We start from the raw sequence: 22,295 nt of genomic DNA, 5'->3' as shown, positions 1-22,295 counted from the left end.
AGCAGGGTGTACTCCTTCGACATGTTATTCTGAGCCTTCCTATGTAGTTGGAGGGATTGTCTGCCCTTTAATTGTTCCAATAAAATGATGGTGTTGAAGCCACCAGGGGTGTCTCAAGTTGAAGGACTGGCCTGAAAAGCACCACCACAGTATGTTAAATAGCTGCATAGGCCCAAAGGTGTGTCCCACGTGGTTCCCCCAGCATCCTCATGTACTGTAGGCAGAAAAATCTATCAGCCGCATCTGCCTTGATGGCATGTGACGTAATGACATCACATGCACCTCATCTATGGCACACGTCGCAACGATAGCCTTTCAGTGATGCATATTAATGCCTACTCATCAGTGCAGCCTATCAGTGTGCATCAGGGAAGGAGAAAAATTACTTATTTACAAAATTTTAGAACATAAACTAAGAAAAACTTTTTTTTTTTCAAAATTTACGGTCTTTTTTCGTTTTTTTTTTTTTTTTTTTAGCAAATAATAAAAAAAACAGTGGTGATTAAATACCACCAAGAGAAAGCTCTGGTTTAAAAAATGTGTTTGGTTAAAGTGTTGTATGACCTTTCAATTGTCATTCAAAGTGCGACAGCACTAAAAGCTGAAAACATCCTGGGCAGGAGGGGGGTAAAAGGGGGTAGGGGAAGGGGGTATTAAAGTGGTTAAAAGATCCTGGCCGCTCACAATCAGTTTTTTTATTTATACGTTCCTTTTAACTGATGTTTCGTTTTTTTCACACCTTCCCACGTTTTAGCATTGGGTGACATAAGGCACACTGTAGAATCTGGATGAAAATTTTTGTGTTATGCAGATACTTCTGGAGAGTGTATAGCATGTTTACACATAAGACAATTTCCTTCCAAGCACCTAATCAACTCACTCAATGCCTCTTTTGCGCTTTCACTATCATTCCAGCTCCTTGTACAGCAGACATGCGCTTTACAACGCCTTCCCCACACAGCTCTTCCCTGATCAAACATGGCGGTGACGTCAGCGGCCTGGCTACGGCTTACGTGGTTTCCACGGCAACGAGCCAGTTCCGGCGGAAGTGGAAGGCTTATTAAAAATGTCGGAGATGGAATTGGATCTGTATGGCGATATGGGGGACAGCAATGGGCCCAGGAGCCACAACAGCCTTGAGAACCAGGGACACTACGTCCTCAGCAGCCTGGCCGAGGTGGTGGAGAGAGTGATGAGCTTCCTGCCCAGCAAAACGCTACTGAGAGCGGCCTGGTGTGTACTTTTATTATGGGAAGGGCCCTTTGACTTCATGTATTTCACCCATTGTGGGCGGGGCTGGGTGCTATTGTTATTATTCAGACTTTTTAATGTAATTCCAATTACAGTGGAACTAAACCCTCAGTCAGCAGCTACAAATCATGTATCTGCTGACTATTAATAGGAGGACACTTACCTGTCCAGGGATCCAGCGCTGTCCTCACCCAAGCCAGTTGTTCACCAGCCTCCAGGTTCCTGGCGCAGGCATCCTAACTGTGGGCAGCCGACTATGCTGCCTTTGGCTTCACAGCCGGCTGCCCACTACGCATGCAAGAGCCACGCTGCACTTTGTAAATGGTCCCGCAGTCTTCTGGGACCTGTGATGTGTCCTAGAGGACTGAGGGGATAGGGGGGGACTCCAATTATGGGTGGAGTTCCACTTTAATAGCCCTGTAATCTATTTTTTCATAAAACATTTTTTACTGTGTTTCTCTGCATCCTTGTAATGTCCTATGTGAGCTACTAAACCTCCCCCCCCCCCCCCTCACTTCAGTTTGTTTGAACAAGCAGTGCACATTAGTTGTGGGCTGTACATTGCTCTATGCACACGATACAGTAGAGCTGCACGATTCTGACTAAAATGATCATCACTATTTTTTTGCTTAGAATAAAAGGATCATGATTCTTGCGGTGTAAAATCTTTCACAGTATACAAAAACAAATTGGGCTAACTTTACTGGTTTGGGTTTTTTTTTTTTTTTTTTTTTTATTCATTAAAGTGTAATTTTTTTTCCCCAAAAAATTGCATTTGAATGACTGCTGCGCAAATACAGTGTGACATAAAATATTGCAGCAACCACCATTTTATTCTCTAGGGTCTCTACAAAAAAAATTATATCTATCTATCTCTCTCTCTCTCTCTCTCTCTCTCTCTCTATATATTTTTTTTTTGTAGAGACCCTAGAGAATAAAATGGTGGTTGTTGCAATATTTTATGTCACACTGTATTTGCGCAGCAGTCATTCAAATGCAATTTTATGTATGTTTGGGGGTTCTGAGTAAAAAAAAAAAAAAAAAAAGATTTTAACTTGAAACCAACAAATGTCAGAAAAAGATTTAGTGTTTTTAAGTGGTTAAACTTCCCTCATTTACACACCAAAGTGTTTTCCTTTTGATCTAAAGGACAAATTGTTACAATGTTTATACATAAGTTCCACTGCTAAAGAATGTTGTGATTCTTGGCAGACTGCCCGTTTTTTTTTTTTTTTTTTTTTTTTTTTCTTCTTCTCCTATCTTTTGACAGCTATCGACTTAAGCAGAGCAGAGAAAATACTCTGTCAAGATCGCAACGGGGAAAAAAATTGCAATACAGATTCTTAAGGATTAATCGTGCAGCTCTACTATACAGCCTATAGTTCATCTCAGTGGGAGAACAAGAGAGGGTGGTCACATTTCTACATACATTAGGGTGATGGAGAATAAACCTAGCCACCCTCTAACAGGAAATCTAATCACAGCAGCCAAAAGACAAATAAAAGGGATTTGGAGGAGGCCAAGATCAACGGAAAGGACTTTTTAGGGTTAAAAGATAAATGTGAAGTTGTAGAAAATCAGATTGCTGCAGATTAGAATTAAAAAGGCAATTTGTTTTCATGGAGAAAACATAGTGATCATGTCTTGTTTTGATATATTTCATTTAATTCGCTATTTTTGGTCTCAGTGTTTGCAGACTGTGGAGGGTTTGTGCTTGTCGAAAGCTGAAAGCAAGGCAAAAAATAACCTGGATATCCTCCATTGGAGCAGGAAGCAGCATGGATTTGGGTGGTCATTCTCTGGTCCATGCTGTGACAGAAGAACTTGAGGTATGACACTTTAATCCAATCTAAAGGCACAGGCCACCATTTTCAAAAATGTAATAAATGCACCCACAATAATAATAATAAAAAAAGTGCATTTATTAAACTTTAGCTTTGGAGAGCATTGCAGGTGCACTGCACAGGCTCCTGCTGACTCTTCCTTTAGCCCCAGGTTCATACAGAGCTATAGACCTGTTATGGGGCTGGAAGAAGTGAACAATGGACTACCAGTGCGGTGACATCACTGTACTTGTGCTCCCTTGAGCTGTACGAGTCCCTCAGCCAAAGAGGCAGATGGGACTTGTAATTATCTTATTCACAGATCCCTGTGAATGAATGATGTGGTTGTGCAGGGGTGGTTTGAGGGGGAAGGATAGCTGGAGAGTGTGAACATGTTTCATGTTACACCCTAAAAATAGCTGTAACCTGAAATATGGTCAGAAAGGTGGACTATGCTTTTCATTTGCATTGCAATTTTCTTTTTTTATATTACAATTTTTTATTTTTTATTTTATGAATAAGATCAAACATTTCAGTGTACATACATTAAAAAACATAAACTTCCAGACATACTGTAAAAAAATTGAGAATATGACATAACAATGCTCTAGAGCAGGGGACTTTAAACTTTCCAAACAAAGGGTCAGTTTACTGTCCTTCAAACTTTAGGGGGCCGGACTGTGGCCAGCAGGAATAGATTTTTTTTTTTCTGGCATCAGTGGGAGTAAAAAGTACCCCATCTTTGGTATTAGGGGAGGAATAGTGCCCCATTGTTGGTGTCATTGGGAGAAATAGTGCTCCATTGTTGGTATCAGTGGGCAGAATAGTGTCTCATTCCAGTGGGATGACTAATGCCCCAAGGGCCACATAAATGCAAGCAAAGGACCGCATCTGGCCCCCGGGCCACAGTTTGGAGACCTCTGCTCTGGTAGTGTTGAGTGTCAGTCATAGAGTAAGCCATCTCAAAAGTGAAACCAGAAGAAACTGAACCCAGATGTAAGAGTAATTAAAGAAAACCATACATTCTTTCAGTGCACATTGCAATTTCTGAATTGTTTAATGTTTGTTACTGCATGTCGTGATTTTAGCATAAACAAGGAAGAGCACTGAAGCAGGACATGAAGGTAATAGCAAATGACTCCTTATTGCAGTAAATGCTGTTGAAGACGTTGCTTTTATCCAATGAGAGTGGGTAATAGAATAAGTAATATGTAAAACCAATATATCGGGGTTGATTTACTAAAGGAAAATAGGCTGTTCACTTTGCATTGGAATTTACCCTTAGCTTAGTGAATGGAGTGAAAATACACTTTCCTAAGAAGACCCAAATATGTGCAAGAAAAATAATAAAAAAGTCAAAAGGTTTGGAGGCTAAGTTCATCTTTAGGGACAAAATAATAATAAATGCATATGATTTTGTAGGGAAAAAAATTGCATTTATTAGTTTTTCCTGCAGCTTTCCTGTAGGGCTTTCAGTTAGAATAGTGATCAGTTCACTTGTAGACTGTTGCAAACTACAAGCCCTCTGCCATGGTGGAAGACGGCAGCCTAGAACAGTAGTTTCTTCATTCACAGGTCTCGGGTGTAGCCCGCACAGCCACTTCGATTTTTCAAAGTGACAGCAGCTGTGGGGGGAGGAATCCCCGCCCACTGTCAGTCGGGGGGTGAAGGGGGGATGGTTGCTGAAACATGTTACACCATAAATACGGTTGTAACATGTTCTAAAGGTGAATTTAGCCTCTGCATTGCCTGACCCTTTGTATTATATTTGTGTTTTTTACAGCCTCAGATGATTTTATTTCTGTTTGGTTAAGATGTGTATTACTTTTTTATATAGAATTTCTATTGATCTGTACCTGTTTATTAAAGTGGAGTTCCAGTCATATTTTTGTTTATTTAAAGTCAGCAGCTACAAAAAGTGTAGTTGCTGACTTTTAATAAACAGCCGCTCACCTGTCCCACGATCCAGAGATGCACTCACCTGCACTGTGTTCTCCCCGTGTCTTCCCTTGGCAGCGCCGGCATCTCTGCTATGGGCACCCAGCTGTCACAGCTTGCACCTTCACAGCCGGGTGGCCACTGCGCATGCGGCACTGTGCTCTGTGACTGGTCCCGAAGTCTTCTAGGACATGTCATGTGTCCCAGAAGACTTCGGGAGGGAGAGCTTCCGGAATGGAAGTGGGAGCAGGTACCTGGCAAAATTGTGTACTTGCTCCCCCCCCTCTTCCCCAAAAGCTCTGTTTTGCAAACAGGAGCTGGGGAGGAGACCTTAAAGCGGAAGTTCCACTTTTGGGTGGAACTTCGCTTTAATGACATTTCTCAGTTTGAGTTTTCATTCAAATAAAACTATATATCCTGCTTTGTGTTACTTTATTTTGTATACAGATCAGTGTATAACTTAGTAGTACTGTATTTTTTGTAGATTTTTTTTTTTTTTTTTTAATTCTAGAAAGCGGGTACCCCCCTTATCCGCGTCACAGGTATTAACAGCAAGAAAACAAGGATGTCTCTGATGGCTAGTATAACAAGCAGACTCCATTTTGTTGGTACTCACTTGGTTCTAAGCTGTTCATGTCTAGGTCTGCCAGTTCCACCCAGTGGCTCTCAGGTGTCTGAAAGCATCATGTCATCCACAGCAACCAATTCCATTTTGGTGCTTTGGACAACACAAGCAGATTTGGTTTTAAACACCGTTTTATACATGAGTAAGTAAATCTGGTGTCTGATAGGTGGATAGAGTTTGTTTTTTTATTATGCAGCCAGAGGTTCAATTTAGTAGCCAGCTTGCACCAGGGTTTAGCATATGATGCCAACTATGTAGCCAGAAGATCACTTTATTCTTGGAGGTGAGCAGAAAGTTGTACAGACTTTTTTGTGACTATATCGGAGCGTAGGAAGGTGTCCATTGCATTTAGTAGAGAGATTGGTTGACATCTTAAACATAGAGTTCACCATCAGTCAAGATGTAAATGGATCCTTTCCCACTTTTTTGTTGAAGCTCTCCTTTTAGATATGATTGTACTGTAAATCTGTCATATAATGCATTTTTATGCTTGGATATAACTAAATGTTTAATATGTCCTCTCTCTTGTAGAAAATATATATTATTCCAGAAATGTTTCTGTACTTCACAGACTTTGGGTCACTTAATGACCAAGGGGGAAACTGTGGACCAAAGAAAGGTAATATGGTGTAAAATACATTTAGACATTTGTTAGTGCATGGCTGCTCATAGTAGCTCTATGGGGGTTATTTACGAAAGGCAAATCCACTTTGCACTACAAGTGCACTTGGAAGTGCAGTTGCTGTAGATCAGGGGGGACATGCAAAGAAATAAAAAACAGCATTTTAGCTTGCACATGATTGGATGATAAAATCAGCAGAGCTACCCCTCATTTCAGAGCTACCCCTCATTTCAGAGCTACCCCTCATTTCAGAGCTACCCCTCATTTCAGAGCTACCCCTCATTTCAGAGCTACCCCTCATTTCAGAGCTACCCCTCATTTCAGAGCTACCCCTCATTTCAGAGCTACCCCTCATTTCAGAGCTACCCCTCATTTCAGAGCTACCCCTCATTTCAGAGCTACCCCTCATTTCAGAGCTACCCCTCATTTCAGAGCTACCCCTCATTTCAGAGCTACCCCTCATTTCAGAGCTACCCCTCATTTCAGAGCTACCCCTCATTTCAGAGCTACCCCTCATTTCAGAGCTACCCCTCATTTCAGAGCTACCCCTCATTTCAGAGCTACCCCTCATTTCAGAGCTACCCCTCATTTCAGAGCTACCCCTCAGATTTACAGCGACTGCGCTTCCAAGTACACTTGCAGTGCACTTGTAATGCAAAGTGGGTTTGTCTTTCGTAAATAACCCCCTATGTCAAGCTTGTCCAGCCTTTCCCATTGAGTCCCACATTAAAAATACAGTATGTACACAGTTGCAGGGACCTGGAGCACAAGCCCACATGTCAGTGCTGTTTAGAACATCTGAATACGTTTGATGTGGAACATTAAAGCCAGATTACAACACTAACTTTGTTTTTAAGAGCCTGCAAATGTTACTAGATACGATTATATCACCAGGAAGAAAGCATTGTTAGACTGGCATGCACCCATGTACATGTGACCTGTGATGTTTTTCCAGGGCACACATAGGGCACCTAGGAATTCCAGTACTGATCAGAAGCTGGGCTAGTCATTTCCCTGCACGCTGTTCAGGAATCGTACATTACTGCACTAAACTGCCATAATATCAGCTCCTGCCACCAAAAAGTTGATAGCCTGGAGCTATAGATAGTATACTTGCAGACTATATGTTGTACAACATTGCGGTAGTCCATACAATAGTATATACCTCCACAGGACATGGGTCTACGTTGTTGACTTTTTTTAGTTGTTTTTTTTTTTTTTCTCAAGTTTTTATATCAACAACTTTTTATTATTATTGTTATATAGTGCCAGCAGCCAAAGACGCACAGTGTACCTGTGCAATCCGCATCTGAGATATGTGAACCAGCTCCATAGAGAGCCGGTCACAATCTCCTGTCATACAAATTGGATGTGGGGAAAGTCACATCCAATTCTCATAGGTGTGCCCAGCCTACACAGACTAAGAAAGTCTCCACAATGCGGCTAAAGAGATACGTGATCAGAGTGACAAATATAATACGAGCATACAACAATCTAGTTTAAAAAGACTAGTTATAAGATTAGTCAGGTCACTTTCATTTGTGCTTCAAGATATCTCACTTGGAAGTATTTAAAATATATGGTTAAGCAAAACACAGCTGGTCTTTTGGTGTTTTTAAATGAAAAAGACAAAGCTATAATTATTACATATACCACTTATTCACAAAATGCAGTTAAAAACACAGATTTTGTTTTTCGGATAGATAACTATGCACAAAATAAAAATGGTCTGGGACTGGATTTTGGTAACCTCATTATGCTGCACCTTCTTGTTTGTCCTTTGATTTGTATTACCTATTCATTCTGCATGTCTACTGACTTCTGCTAAAGTTGTTTTTTTCTTTTTTTTTCCCCAGCAAAAAAGAAACCTGGTTCAGAAATGGCAACTGCCTTGGAGAAGCTTCTACCTAGTGAATGTCAAATTGTTGGACTTGCTACACCAGGAATTGTAGGTAATATAAACTCAGGGCAGGTTGTATCTCCAGTAGATTTCTTTTTGTGAGTGTGTTTGTTTTTTTTTTTTTTCTTTCTTTCTTCCTCCTTAATGCCTAAGCCTTTTTCTGACATTTGTTGCTTACAAGTTAAAATGTGTATTTTTTTTGCTAGAAAAATTACTTGAAACACCCCCCCCCCCCCCCCCAAAAAAAAAAAAAATATATTATCATATTATATTATATTTTTTTTTTTGTACAGACCCTAGAGAATAAAATGCAGATCGTTGCAATATTTTATGTCACTTGCAATTTGCGCAGCGGTCTTTCAACACAATATTTTTTGTTAAAAAAAAAAAAAAAAAAAGACCCTTTCATGAATTAAAAAAGAAACAAAACCATAAAGTTGGCCAACTTTTTTTTTGGATAATGTGAAAGATGATGTTATGCCGAGTAAATAGAGACCTAAAATGTCATGCTTTGAAATTGCGCACACTAGTGGAATGGCAACAAACTACGGTACTTCAAAATCTCCATAGGCAACGTTTTAAAAATTTCTACAGGTTACCAGTTTAGTTACAGAGGAGATCCTGTGCTAGAATTATTGCTCTCACTCTAACAATCACGGTGATACCTCACATGTGTGGTTTGACCACCGTTTACATTTCCAGGCGCGACTTACGAATGCGTTCGCTTCTACACGCGAGCATGTTTTTATTTTTTACACTCTCTTTAAAAAAAATAAAAATTCTGATCATTTTTATTGCTGTCACAAGGAATGTAAACATCCCTTGTAACAGTAATAGTCAGTAACAGGTACTCTTTATGGATGGAGCAGGGGTCTATAAGACCCCAAATTTCTCCTTTTGCCCTTAAAAGTATTCAAAACGCAGAAATCGGCGTTTTGGAATACTAGGTATTTTTTTGAAAGCGGCGCCATTGGTATAACCCCTCCAAGCCGAGAACGCATATTTGCTTGCGGTCGGCGTGAAGGGGTTAACGTAAATCATCAGTATTCTTTTTTATAGTTGACATTTGTACCAAGAATAATTAACAGCATGTGTGCCTCCAAGAAAGGGTTGTGGAGTAAGGGCCAATTCACACCAGGAAGGATTTGAGTGCAGCATGTTTTTAGCCTATTAATTTGACTGGGTTGAAATTGCACTGCATGCACTACTTTAAAAAATGCACTGCATTTGCGTGGGATTTCTTTACCATATGTCAGAAGCAGGCAAACGCGCTGCATTTGCTGTCTTGGTTTAGGGTGTCGGTAGCATTGCTTTGACACCTGCTGCAGATCAGTTTCCGCATTCTGGGCCCTTGAGCATTTGTTTTATACGTATGCCGTTTGGGTCGGTGGGTGAGTGTGAGGTGCAAGTAAGGACAGGGAAGGCAGGACAGTGTTTTGACTGAGGATTTTAATTAGGTAATAGTGAGTCGCCTAACAGTACTGAGGTTTACCCCAGGACTTTCCTGAAGTTCAGCATTTTATTGTAGTCATAGAATAACTGGAATTAAATAATGTGAACCAGGTAACAACACATCATGAAACACAACTTTTCTGTTCCGATTCCTAAATAGACTTTACTACATTTAGGAGATGATACATTTTACACTTTTATAAGTTGTGGTTGCGATGGGCATAGTACAGTTATTTGCTTATTTTCATGTGCATCCCATACATGTACAGCCGTGGCCAAAAGTTTTGTTAATTACACAAATATTAATTTTCACAGTCTGCTGCTTCAGTGTTAGGTCTTTTTGTCAAATGTTACTATGGTATACTGAAGTATAATTGCAAGCATTTCATAAGTGTCAAAGGCTTTTATTGACAATTACATTAGGTTTATGCAAAGAGTCAATATGTGCAATGTTGACCCTTCTTTTTCGAGACCTCTGCAATTCGCCCTGGCATGCTGTCAATCAACTTCTGGGCCACATCCTAACTGATGGCAGCCTATTCTTGCATAATCAATGCTTGGAGTTTGTTAGAATTTGTGGGTTGTGGGGTGTTTTCTTTGTTCACCCGCCTCTTGAGGATTGACCACAAGTTTTCAATGGGATTAAGGTCTGAGGAGTTTCCTGGCCATGTTTTGTTCCCCAAGCCACTTGCTTATCACTTTTGCCTTATGGCAAGGTGCTCCATCATGCTATTTTTTTATACATGGCTGCGTTCTTAGGCAAAGTTTTGAGTGAGGCAAACCCCACACATGAATGGTCTCAGGATGCTTTACTGTTGGTATGACACAGGACTGATGGTAGATCTCACCTTTTCTTCTCCGGAGAAGGTTTTTTCCAGATGCCCCAAACAATTAGAAAAGGGATTAATTATAGAGAAATACTTTACTCCAGTCATTAGCATTCCAATCCCTGTACCTTTTGCAGAATATCAGTCTGTCCCTGATGTTTTTCCTGGATAGAAGTAGCTTTTTTGCTGCCCTTCTTGACACCAGGTCATCCTCCAAAAGTCTTCTCACTGTGCAGCCAGATGCACTCACACCTGCCTGCTGCCATTGTTGAGCAAGATCTGCACTGGTGGTGCCCTGATCCCGCAGGAGACAGTCCTGTCACTTGCTGGACTTTCTTGGGCGCCCTGAAGCCTTCTTTTTTATGGGACTTGGTTCACACTGGTGCGATGCAAGAGCCCTGCGAATCCAGTGTGGGTTCCCACATCACACCTGAATTGCGCAAAGTTAATGACACCCCCAGATCGGTCCGCATATCGTAGTGCGAACTGTCAGTTCGAACATGAATGGGATTGCGTGGGTTTAAACACCTATGCGATCCAATTCTGGTGCGGAAAAAGGGTCCTGCATGACTTTGGTCCGAATGTGAGGCGAATTCAGACATGCAATCCGTATGGCTGAATTTGCATCGCACATATATCGCATGTGATTTAAAATGCAGGGCACCAGTGTGAACTAGGCACTCTCCATAACATTCTGGAGTATATACAAATCACCATCATAAAAACTGCAGACTTTATGAAAATGTAATATTTGCATCATTCTCGAAACTTTTGGCCACTGCTGTACTGGTCAAGTCTGAGTTATGCAAGGCTTCCTGTGACATGTCTTCAACTGGCTGCACATGCTAGCCATACACTTATTATTTATTTATTATTATTATGATTAGTATTATTATTATTATTATGCAGGATTTATATAGCGCCAACAGTTTGCGCACTGCTTAAGAAAAGGAAGGCAGACATTATAGTTGCATTACAATTTGGTACAAGAGGCATCAGAGAGCCCTGCTCATTAGAGCTTACAATCTAAAAAGGGAGGGTCAATTGATACAAAAGGTAATAGCTGTGGGGGATGAGCTGATGGAGGAAGTAAAACAGTTTATCAGTTAGAAGCAGAAAGCTTCTTTTAAAGAGAAGGGTTTTCAGGGATTGTCTAAAGATGGATAGATTAGGAGATAGTCTGACAGATTGGGATAGGGAGTTCCAAAGCATGGGAGAAGCTCTGGAGAAGTCCTGGAGGTGACATGGGAGCTAGAAAGCAGAAGGTCTTGGAAGGACCGAAGAGAGAACGGCTTGGTTGGTATTTTGGGACTAGGTTAGTGATGTAGCTGGGGGCAGAGTTATGGATGGCTTTGTAAATTATTGTTAGCACTTTGAATTTTATTCATTGGGTGAGTGGAAGCCAGTGGAGGGATTGGCAGAGAGGGGTGGAGGACACTGTATGGTTTGTAAGGTGGATGAGTCTTGCAGCAGCATTCATTATGGACTGAAGGGGGGGATAGTCTATGTAAAGGTAAACCAATGAGGAGGGAGTTGCAGTAGTCGAGGCGAGAGATAACCAGGGAGTGAATTGGAAGCTTTGTGGTGTCATTAGTTAAAAAGGGGCATATTCTGGAAATGTTGCGTAGGCTAAGGCGGCATGATTTCGACATGGATTGGATATGTGCATGAAAGGACAGCCCAGCGTCTAAGGTTACCCCTAGCACCCTGGCATGTAGGGACAGACTGATAGATGTGCCATTAATATTGACAGAGAAGTCAGGGGAAGGGGCACGTGGGGGAGGAAATATTGAGAGCTCGGTTTTAGATTCAGATTCGGATTCAGTTTGAGGAAGTGGTTTGACATCCAGGCTGATATATCTGTTAGTAAATTAGTGATGTGTGAGGAGACTCATGGGGCGAGCTGAGGGGCAGAGAGATAGATTTGGGTGTCATTGGCATATAAATGGTAGTGGAAGCCATGGGAAAACCTGTAGCTTGAAAATAGTAGAGGTCCTAGTACAGAACCTTGGGGGACCCCAACGGTAAGAGGAGTTGGAGAGGAGGAAATGGAGTTGTAAGTGACACTGAAGGTGTGGTGAGATGGGTAAGATTTGAACCAACGAAGAGTGCAGCCATGGAGACCAAGCAAATTGAGTTTTTTGAGGAGGAGGGGGTGGTCAACTGTATCAAAGGCAGATCTTTTTTTTTTTTTTTTTCATACAACTAGTCATTTGATCCCATTGTTTTAATCAATCTTATGGCTAAAACCATCACTTGATGCAACACAAAAGTTAAATTCAGCTGGTAATTTATTTCTATGTTGAAGGTTTACAAAAAGAAAACTAAAATCAAATGTAATCCCTGATTATTATTATTAGAATGTATTAACCTTCTGATTGTTTTCCTTGACTGCAAAGTCATTTGAAAAGAGCATTGATACAAGTATGCTTCATATTGGATAAAATATTTGATGTGAAGTCACCACAGTTCTAATTTCTCACTTTTTTTTTTTTTTTCCAGTTACTCCCATAGGATCCACAAATAATCAGCCAGTGGAAATGGAAGATGGAGAGTCTGGCTTTGCACTTCTGTTCCCCAAAATCACTGGAGTTAAAATCCAAAAATTTCAGTTCTTTAAAGACTCCAAGTGTAAAGTGTTTGATGAGAGCAAACTTGAGGAGGCTGGTGAGCTGATATTGTTTAGTACAATGCACAAATAGAGACCTGAGATAACTTACTGCTGTCATTTTGCTCATATAAAATATACTGTGTGTGTAAATATCTATATTATAGTGTGTTAGATTTTAATGTCAATTAAAAATACACTCAAGTTTAATTTTAGGGCACACGATTACCCAATTTTTTATTAAATATAAAAGATGAGGTTGCACTGAATAAATAGACACCAAACATACCTTAACATTGCGCGTGCCCCTGAAATGGCAACAGACTTCAGTACCCCTGTGTTTTCGATGTATGACTCTTTAAAAGCCCCCTACAGGTCAGCAGTTTGTTTGCGTTACCCAGGAGCTTTAGTGCTAGAGTTATTGCTCACACTCTGGCATGCTTGATAGAGATATATATATATATATATATATATATATATATATATATATATATATTTAATATTATTATTATTATTATTATTATATATCTCTATCACAATTGATGTTTTCTTGCATAGGTGCCCATGACATGTGCGCTAACGTTTATATGGGGGGGGGGCCTCAAACATATTTTTTAAGGGGGTTTTTATGTGCTTTGATGTAACTTTAATTTTTCACAGTTTAAAAAAACGATTTTTTCATCACATAGGGGACATCTGTGTTATGATTTTTTGATGACAGCTGGCCGTTGGGTCGTCAAATATACACACACTCCCAGCGGCTGCAGCCATCAGGAGTGTATGTAAAACTGCCCACTGTCAGGTCCACACCATGTACAGACTGGACAGTAAAAGGGTTTAGGCTGATTACAGCATTATAGTTCATGACTTCCTTGTATCATGAGTTTCTTAATTGTGGTTTACAGGTCTTAAAAATAATCCAGACCTACGTGTGGTCCTGATCTTTGGATACAACACATGGAGACATGGAGCAACTCGCTTCTTACATCAAGTCTTAAACCCTCTAAATGAGAAAAGTATTATCATTGCCGGGGGCCAGGTTGAGTACCTTTCATCATTTTCCTCACAGACGTAAGTACACCTGGTTGAATTATCATATAGAAGTTAACTTTTTTTGCCAGTAGTAGCATCATTTTCTAGCCTTAAAGTGGTTTTTAACCCAGTTGCCATAAAATGCGCTTACATACATTTTAAATGCTTCCCTAAGCATTGCAGCATGTGTTGTGTGGGTTTTTTTTTTCCTAGTTCAAATACCTTGTAATTAGGTGGTATAAACTCAGTCACATATCCCCTCTTCCTTGCTGTCCAGAGCAGAGAGAGCCAAGTAGGAGGGACCCAGATTTCTTCTGAGGTATGCAAGATATGTCAGAAGAGGAAACTGTGATCTTTCACCCTGTCACATAACTGATGTACACAGTGTGTTGCTGTGTGAAAACACACAGGATGTGCTGCATTTCCAGGATTGCTTCAGTGTGAACTAGGGCTCAAACAGATCGAAAAAAGCAGTCTGAAACAATCGCATTGCATGGGTGTGGAGGAAATGAAGGGTCCTGCACCATTTGGGTGTATATTGCAGCCATACAAACTGTATGGCTGAAATGGAACCACATAGACATTGCATGTGATGTGCACAGGAATGAGGTATGATTCCTGTGCAAATCACATACTGTGGGTGTCTGCATCATACAAATATAAACCCACTGTGGTTATATTGGCATGATCTATTAGATGATCTATTCAACAGGATTGCTTTAAATTATATGTTTCGAGGATGTCCTTGTATATGACAAGTAATACAGTCTAGAATCAAGTAATCTGCAAACAGTCACTTTATAATATAATATCTATAAAAAGCTGTATGTATAAATAGTTTATTTTAATTGTACAAAATGATTAACTTTGGAAAAACCATCCAAGACTAATCTGCAAGCTGCTTTCTCCCTCAATTATTAGAGTTACTACCAGTAAGGGGGAGGAGTAGCTTCAGGTAAACATTACAATCAACTAAGACCCCTTACATGCGTTTTTCAGGTGCTACAGCGCTAAAAATAGCGCATGCATAGTGCCTGAAAAAAGCCTCAGCTGCAAACCCAGTGCTTTCACACTGGGGCGCTGCTCTGGCAGGGCGTGTCAAAGTCCTGCAAGCAGCTTTTTTGCAGCGCTGTATGTGCGGTGAATGCACCGCTCCTATAGCGCCCCTGCCCAGTGAAATCAATGGGTATTACCGCCGTACTGCCACTGCAAGAGCGCTTTACCGCCGGCGCCCGGGCGCTATCAGTGTGAAAGGGCTCAAAGTCTTTACAAGAGGAGAGGATAGGGGAGGAGAGAGGTGGAGCGGGACAAGGCGTGTTTCACAACGATTGTTTTATGACTCATGACTACGGTGTTGACAGGGAGGGGGAGTAGGGGAGAGCTGAAAACAGACACAGAGGAGAGAGGAGACCTGCGGATGACGCAGGCACGCCTTTAGACCATGGTAGACCATGGCTCAGCAGCCATGATAATTGTGGTCTGTTCTCAGAGGGGAAGACAGGAGCAGGCATGAGCAAACGGAGAGATACAGAGAAGTAATGCAAAAAACAAAAGCACCAAACTGCAGCTTTCACATTAAAGGAACAGGAATTTTTTTTTTTTTTTTTTTTTTTTTTTGGGGTTAACAAATGCTTTAACCCAATTGTATGGATGTCATTCTGCACCCATTTCAGCATAGTAGAAAAATGTTGACAGTAGGCTGCCATTTAAATGAATGTCATCTGGTTCAGGTGTAATTATTGATGTGCATAGTTGTATCCAAGGGTGCCATTCAAGAGCAATCTCAACACTAATATATGAACTAAATTTACACAATTCTTATTAATTTGTGCCAGTAGCCACCTTTTTCTATTATTATTATACAGAATTTATTGTGTGCCAGCCTTTTGTGCAGTGCTTTACTAAATAAAGGGAGATAATATAGTTACAATACAATTAAAGACAAGGAGATTACAAAAAGTAATAACTGTGAGGAATGAGAAGATGGAGAAACCAAAATTCCAGTTGCTGGATAGAGGTGGAATAGGCTTGCCTGAAGAGAGAAAACATATAAATGTTATTCTATTGTTTAAACAAGAAAGAGAGAAAAGTATTGTTGCGCTACTAAAAAAATGTTTTTTTTCTCTTAAAAGTGTAAATCAGCAGCCAGCATCACCAGTATGATAACCGTATACAAAATGTGATAAATAAATGGAGCGCTAAGTTCTGTGGTTAAACAAACGTATAATCAAACATGCGTTTTCATTGATTATACAAACATATAATCAAACATATCACCTTTCATAGGTAATAAGGATGTTCATCCGAAAAAATGTGATGGTGATTCAAAAAATATAAGTGCAAATAAACAACAAATTATAAGTGCAGTGTCTACACACATGAATCATCTAATTAGAATAATATATATCACCCTACATCACAGCAGTGTATAGTGGTATATAGGAAAGTCCATACATAAAAAACTCTAGCGATAACGCTGTGCAAACTGTGGTACTGATGAGATCCCATAGTGATTGTTACATCTGGTGGGCAATCTTCCTGCATACAGATTTCATATAGAAATAGTAAGGTGGATGCGTTTACCAGAAGGGATGGACACTCTCACCGTACGGCGGGGTGTCATAAGGGCTTGTGGATCCAGATGATCCTATGGGTGTTCACTGGAAACTCGGTGAGACGTGCCAATGGACAGTACCGGAAATTGCATACACAGCGACTTCAGAGACAAGGTAGACTGTAGGTCATCGGATGGATGGATTCACCTCTCCCAATACACTGGTGGCCGAAAGGATGTAGTTCTCACCATGTCACAATGTCATCCACTTAGGGAAAAAAAAGGGAATCTCCACATGGTGCATGAACCGATAAAAGCAGGTTTATTTGAAATCATCAGCGGTACAGCAGACGTTTCACAAGCATCAGATAAAAAAGTTGAACAAGTGATCACAAGCCCTTATGACACCCCGCCGTACGGTGAGAGTGTCCATCCCTTCTGGTAAGCACATCCACCTTACTATTTCTATATGAAATCTGTATGCAGGAAGATTGCCCACCAGATGTAACAATCACTACGGGATCTCATCAGTGCCACAGTTTGCACAGCGTTATCGCTAGAGTTTTTTATGTATGGACTTTATTCCTTTATATACCACTATACACTGCTGTGATATATATTATTCTAATTAGATGATTCATGTGTGTAGACACTGCACTTATAATTTGTTGTTTATTTTCACTTATATTTTTTGAATCACCATCACATTTTTTCGGATGAACATCCTTATTACCTATGAAAGGTGATATGTTTGATTATATGTTTGTATAATCAATGAAAACGCATGTTTGATTATACGTTTAACCACATAAAAACGCATGGTTAATGACACTTAGCGCTGCATTTATTTATTTATCACGTTATTCTATTGTTGGTCCTATTTAAAATTACATTAAAAATAGGATTTTTAAAACCGCTTATCTGTAAAATCCTTTTCTTTGAAGTACATTCACGGGACACAGAGCCATAGTAGTTACTATGTGGGTTATAGGCCACCTTCAGGTGATGGACACTGGCACGACCTAAGACAAAAAAGTACACTGCCTATATAACCCCTCCCACTACTGGGAGTATCTCAGTTTGTAGCAAAACAATACATGTGTATACCAAAGAAGGGAGGGACCTCTGTGTCCTGTGATGTACTTCAAAGAAAAGGATTTTACAGGTAAGCTGTTTTAAAAATCCTATTTTCTTATCGTACATCACAGAACACGGAGCCATAGTAATTACTATGTGGGATGTCCCATAGCAATGCCAACTGAAGGGAGGGAGACAACAAAAGTAGGACAATAAGAGACTAGAGGACTTATACTGCAGCCTGCAGTACACTGCGCCCAAAGGTGATCTCCTCATAACCTTTTACGTCTATTTGATAGAATTTGGTAAATGTATGGGCTGAAGACCAAGTTTTGGCCTTGCAGATTTGAGCCATGGAGGCTTGGTGATGCACTGCCCAGGAAACACTAACAGCCCTAGAGGAGTGCGTTTTGATTTGAGAGGGTGGAATCCACCTCTTTAAACCATAAGCTTGAACGATTACTTGTCGAATCTATTTAGAATAGTAGATTTCGATGCTGCCTGTCCTCTTTTAGGACCTTCAGGCAACACAAACAAAAAACATCCATTTTCCGAATCCGAGCAATCGCCTTTAAGTAGACATTGACTGACTGCTCTCACCACATCAAAAAAAGTAGTGATTTTTCTTCCAAAGAACAGGGTTCTGGAAAAATGAAGGTAGAACAATATCCTGGTTTAGATAAAAACTAGATACTACCTTTGGTAAAAAGTTAGGATGAGGACGCAATACTACCTTTATCCTTGTGAACAATACAAATATGGCTCTGTACAAGAAAGAGCAGCCAATACTGATGCCCTTCTTGCAGCAGATATGGTTACCAGAAAAAAATAGTTTCCTTGTCAAAAAAAGACCAAGAGAATATGTCGTATCGGCCCTAAAAAAGGCTGTTTTGTAATGCCGACAAAACTAAATTCAAGTCCCAAGGGTTCAGGGGTTACTTAACCGGAGATTAAGCTGTGTTACCCCCTGAATAAAGTTATGGGCCAAAGAATGCAAAGCAAGTGGTGGTTGAAATAATACCGATAATGCCAAGACCTGTCCTTAGAAGGCACTCAAGGCCAGCTTTATTTCTCACCCCATCTGCAGAAAAGTCAAGGACTGTACCTTGACTTATTTCCTGGGGTGCAGCTCCTGGTTTCACACCAGGAGACATATGTTTCCCAGACTCCATAATATATAACCATGGAGGCCAGCTCTGCATTAACCAAGGTAGAAAACTACCGAACCTGACAGCCCACGCTTCTTCAGAGTGTGGGCCTCAATAGCCAAACCGTTAAATTTAGCGTTTGTAAAGTATGATGGAACTCCGGACTTTGCGAGAGAAGGTCTGGCTGTGAAGGTAGGTTCCATGGGTTCCCTACTGCCATCTCTACGATCTCTGCATACCAAGATTTCCTGGACCCCGCTGGGGATCACAAGAATCAACGACTTCCCTTCCTGCTTGATCCTGTGAAGAAGTCGTGGATGCAGGCAGAATAGGAGGGAATGCACAAATCAGTGAGAACCGATTCCACGGGTATAGCAAGGCATCCGTTCCGCATGCTAGTGGATCCTTTGTTTTTGACCTAAAGTTGTCAATCCATTTTTTTGATCCTGGACGCAAACAGATCTATGTCTGGGATCCCCCATCCTTAACATATTGACAGGAAGATATTAGGGTGAAGCAACCATTCTCCCAGGAACAACTGCTGGCGACTCAAGTAGTCCGCCTGCCAATTTTCTATTCCTAAAATGAAAACTGCTGATAGGCAATGTACATTGTTTGTTTTCTGCCCAAGATAGGATAAGATTCACTCTTCTCCGGGCCACACAACTTCTTGTGCCCCCTTGGTGATTAATGTAGGCCATTCCTGTGGCATAAACGTATTGAATCCTAGCAGGACAATACCTTAAACTGAACGTTCAGGCCCTCAGGACCGAGTGCTCTGCCTGAATTTTTAAAATGCTAATGGGCAAGGCCATTTCTGATCTGCGCCACTTCTTTTGGACAGCTGCCTCTTTCAGGACTGTCCCCCAACCTAAACAAAACAAGGTTGGCATATGTTGTTACTATTTCCCAGGTAACTGAAGGAAGGATTTTCCCCTTTGCAGATTTTTGGATGTTAACCATAAACTGAGGCTCTGGCGCACCCAGCCTATAGCACCTGGTATTTCCAGGTGGTCTTTCATCCGGATACTAACCAGACCCGACCCTGCTTAGCCTCCAAGATCAGACGAGATCGAGCGCTATCAGGGTGATGTGGCCGTAGGCTTTGGAGTCACACATTGGGAATGTAGAGCTTGAACTCTTTGTTTCAAGCCAATAGGATACTGTTTTGCAGCAGTCTAGAATGAGACTGAGCATAAGGATTGGCCTTGAATGAAGCCACCATCTTTCCAGACAACCTCACGCAAAGTTGAATAGGAGAAAATCATCTTGCTTCGACTACCTAAATCGGTTCCTTTTATGGCGCTGATCTTAGCCTGGGGTACGAACGCCCTTTTCTGGATGTACCTATGATCAGACCCAAGTATTTTCTTCATGGTTTTAAGGAAGATTCCTCCTAGGTTGAGAATCCGACCTAGATATTCCAGGTAGTCCAATGTGGTGACTAGGTAAACCATATTATATATTGTTTTTGTTATATTTTGGGCCCTCAATCTGGCTAGAAAAGGAGCCAGAACCTTTGTACTCGAGGTGCAGAAGCTAGATCGGAAAGCAGAGCTACGCTGAAAATGAAGATTTTCCACTTTGAAAGAGGATTTTACTAGTGAGCGAGGAAATGGGCATATGGAGATATGCATCTTTGATGTTGATTGACGCCAGAAGTTCTCCTCCTTGTAGGATGGAGATAACAGATTGGATTGACTTCATGCAAAAAAAAGAGAGATTATATTCAGGAATTGAATTTTAGATCTTTTGAGATCCAGAATGTCCATTTGGATTTAACCAAACCACAACCTCTGCTCTTACATGGGGCCATCATGAACACTTTTTTGCCAAAAGATTGTCCAATGCTTGAGGCAAAGATTTCTTTTTCTCTGGATCCTTAGGAATGTTTGATCTGAGAAAACGAGGAGACGGAAACTCTTGGAACTCCAGTCTGTACATTTGGAGCTATTGAGGAAGTCCCCCATTCGTCTTGACACTCCTTCTGCCAGATCCCTGAGAACCGCAGAAAAAAATCTCCCTATTGAGCAAGCAGGGGCACCTCCTCATAAGGAGGCTTCAGTACCTTGTAGGTTTGCTCCCCCAAGACCTCTTTTGTCCCTGGGGTTAACCCTGAGGATTACCCTTTGAACCTGGCAGCGGAAGCCATCTCGACTGCCCGGAGGCTGATGCCCCAGGCACAGAAGAAGGAGCTTTGAAATAAATACATTTACTCCTTCTCTTAAATGGCAAAAGGGGGTATCTTTCTAACTAGAAATTCTTTGGATATATCGTCCAAAATATCCCCGGATAGCTTTTTCCACAAAAAAGGAAGACTAGCCAGGAGATTCTTGCATGACGCTTAGCGAAGGGCGCAAGGCCTAAAGGATAGAGTCTGTCATAGCAACTATTGTTAACATAAAGCTGCCTGCTGGACCTGCTGAGCAGGATAACCTTGAACACCTGTTTAAACTGGTCTCTCAACGATTAACCAATTACTGTCAGCACAGACTGAGACACTCAAACTTCCAGAAAAATTATTTTTTTTTCCTTTTAAGAGGAATTCCAATCTTTTATCCATTGGATCCCTAAGACCCCTTTCACACCGAGGGCGTTTTGCAGGCGCTATAGCGTTAAAAATAGCAACTGCAATCCGCCCTCAAACAGCTGCTCCATTGTCTCCAGTGTGAAAGCCCGAGGGCTTTCACACTGGAGTAGTGCGCTGACAGGACGTCAGGAAAAGTCCTGGCAGCAGCTTCTTTGGAGCGGTGTGTTTACCGCTCCTCCCTATTGAGATCGATGGAACACACGCTGCGATACCCCTGGCAAAACACTTCTCCGGCGGCGTTTTGCGGGCGGATTTAACCCCTTTTTAAAACCGCCCCGCTAGCAGCCGAATATCGCCGCTAAAACGATGGTAAGCGGCACTAAAAATAGCACCACTTTACCGCCGACGCCCCCCGCAGCTCGGTGTGAAAGCCCTCTTAGTATTTGAGTATTGTCTGCCGCACAAGTCAAACTTACTCACAAAGGATATAGTAGCGTTAATTGCTGATATACCCCACTTAGTGAATTTTCTCTACCATAGGATAAAGTGTGCAAAACTTTTAGAAGGAAAATAATGCTTATCTGGGTGATCCTCCAGGTACAAAAAAAACACTTCCAACAAAGAATGGACAGGAAAAAGCATGCGCAGCTTGAGGAGGCTTTAGCGAACCCAAACATTCAGATAAGGGTACATAAATGTGGAGTGGATCATTCAGCAAGAAATTGTGAACGCTGACTCTCCAGCATTTGACACCTCAAAAGAGGAGTCATCAGCCTCACCACAGTCCCCTGAAGGAATAGTCTTCTCCTGCCCCTAGTTCCTCAGTCTGAGGGTCCTAGGAAAATGGAAGAGAACCTGTCGCATCTTGACCACACTGGAATGCTATTAAAGTCGCTAAACTTTTTTTT

The 22,295-nt window shown here is 41.1% G+C and overlaps 1 protein-coding gene and 1 pseudogene across 1 annotated transcript in view; one reads left to right on the top strand and one right to left on the bottom strand.

The window, feature by feature from the left end:
* The first annotated feature begins 1,030 nt into the window (after nt 1-1,030).
* Nucleotides 1,031-22,295, top strand: part of FBXO22 (F-box protein 22) — a 28,495-nt gene continuing 7,230 nt past the window's right edge. Inside the window, exons 1-6 of the mRNA XM_073619209.1 lie at nt 1,031-1,233; nt 2,939-3,080; nt 6,169-6,256; nt 8,116-8,211; nt 12,941-13,105; nt 13,952-14,117. Coding sequence (XP_073475310.1) covers nt 1,067-1,233; nt 2,939-3,080; nt 6,169-6,256; nt 8,116-8,211; nt 12,941-13,105; nt 13,952-14,117 — 824 coding nt within the window. The 5' untranslated portion in view covers nt 1,031-1,066. The remainder of the gene's footprint in view (nt 1,234-2,938; nt 3,081-6,168; nt 6,257-8,115; nt 8,212-12,940; nt 13,106-13,951; nt 14,118-22,295) is intronic.
* Nucleotides 19,843-19,961, bottom strand: LOC141135908 (5S ribosomal RNA; annotated as a pseudogene).

The sequence above is a fragment of the Aquarana catesbeiana genome, linkage group LG03 (assembly GCF_042186555.1).
Source record: "Aquarana catesbeiana isolate 2022-GZ linkage group LG03, ASM4218655v1, whole genome shotgun sequence".
NCBI lineage: Eukaryota > Metazoa > Chordata > Amphibia > Anura > Ranidae > Aquarana > Aquarana catesbeiana.
The sequence above is the reverse complement of the archived record's forward strand: the minus strand, read 5'-3'. Positions and strand labels throughout refer to the sequence as shown.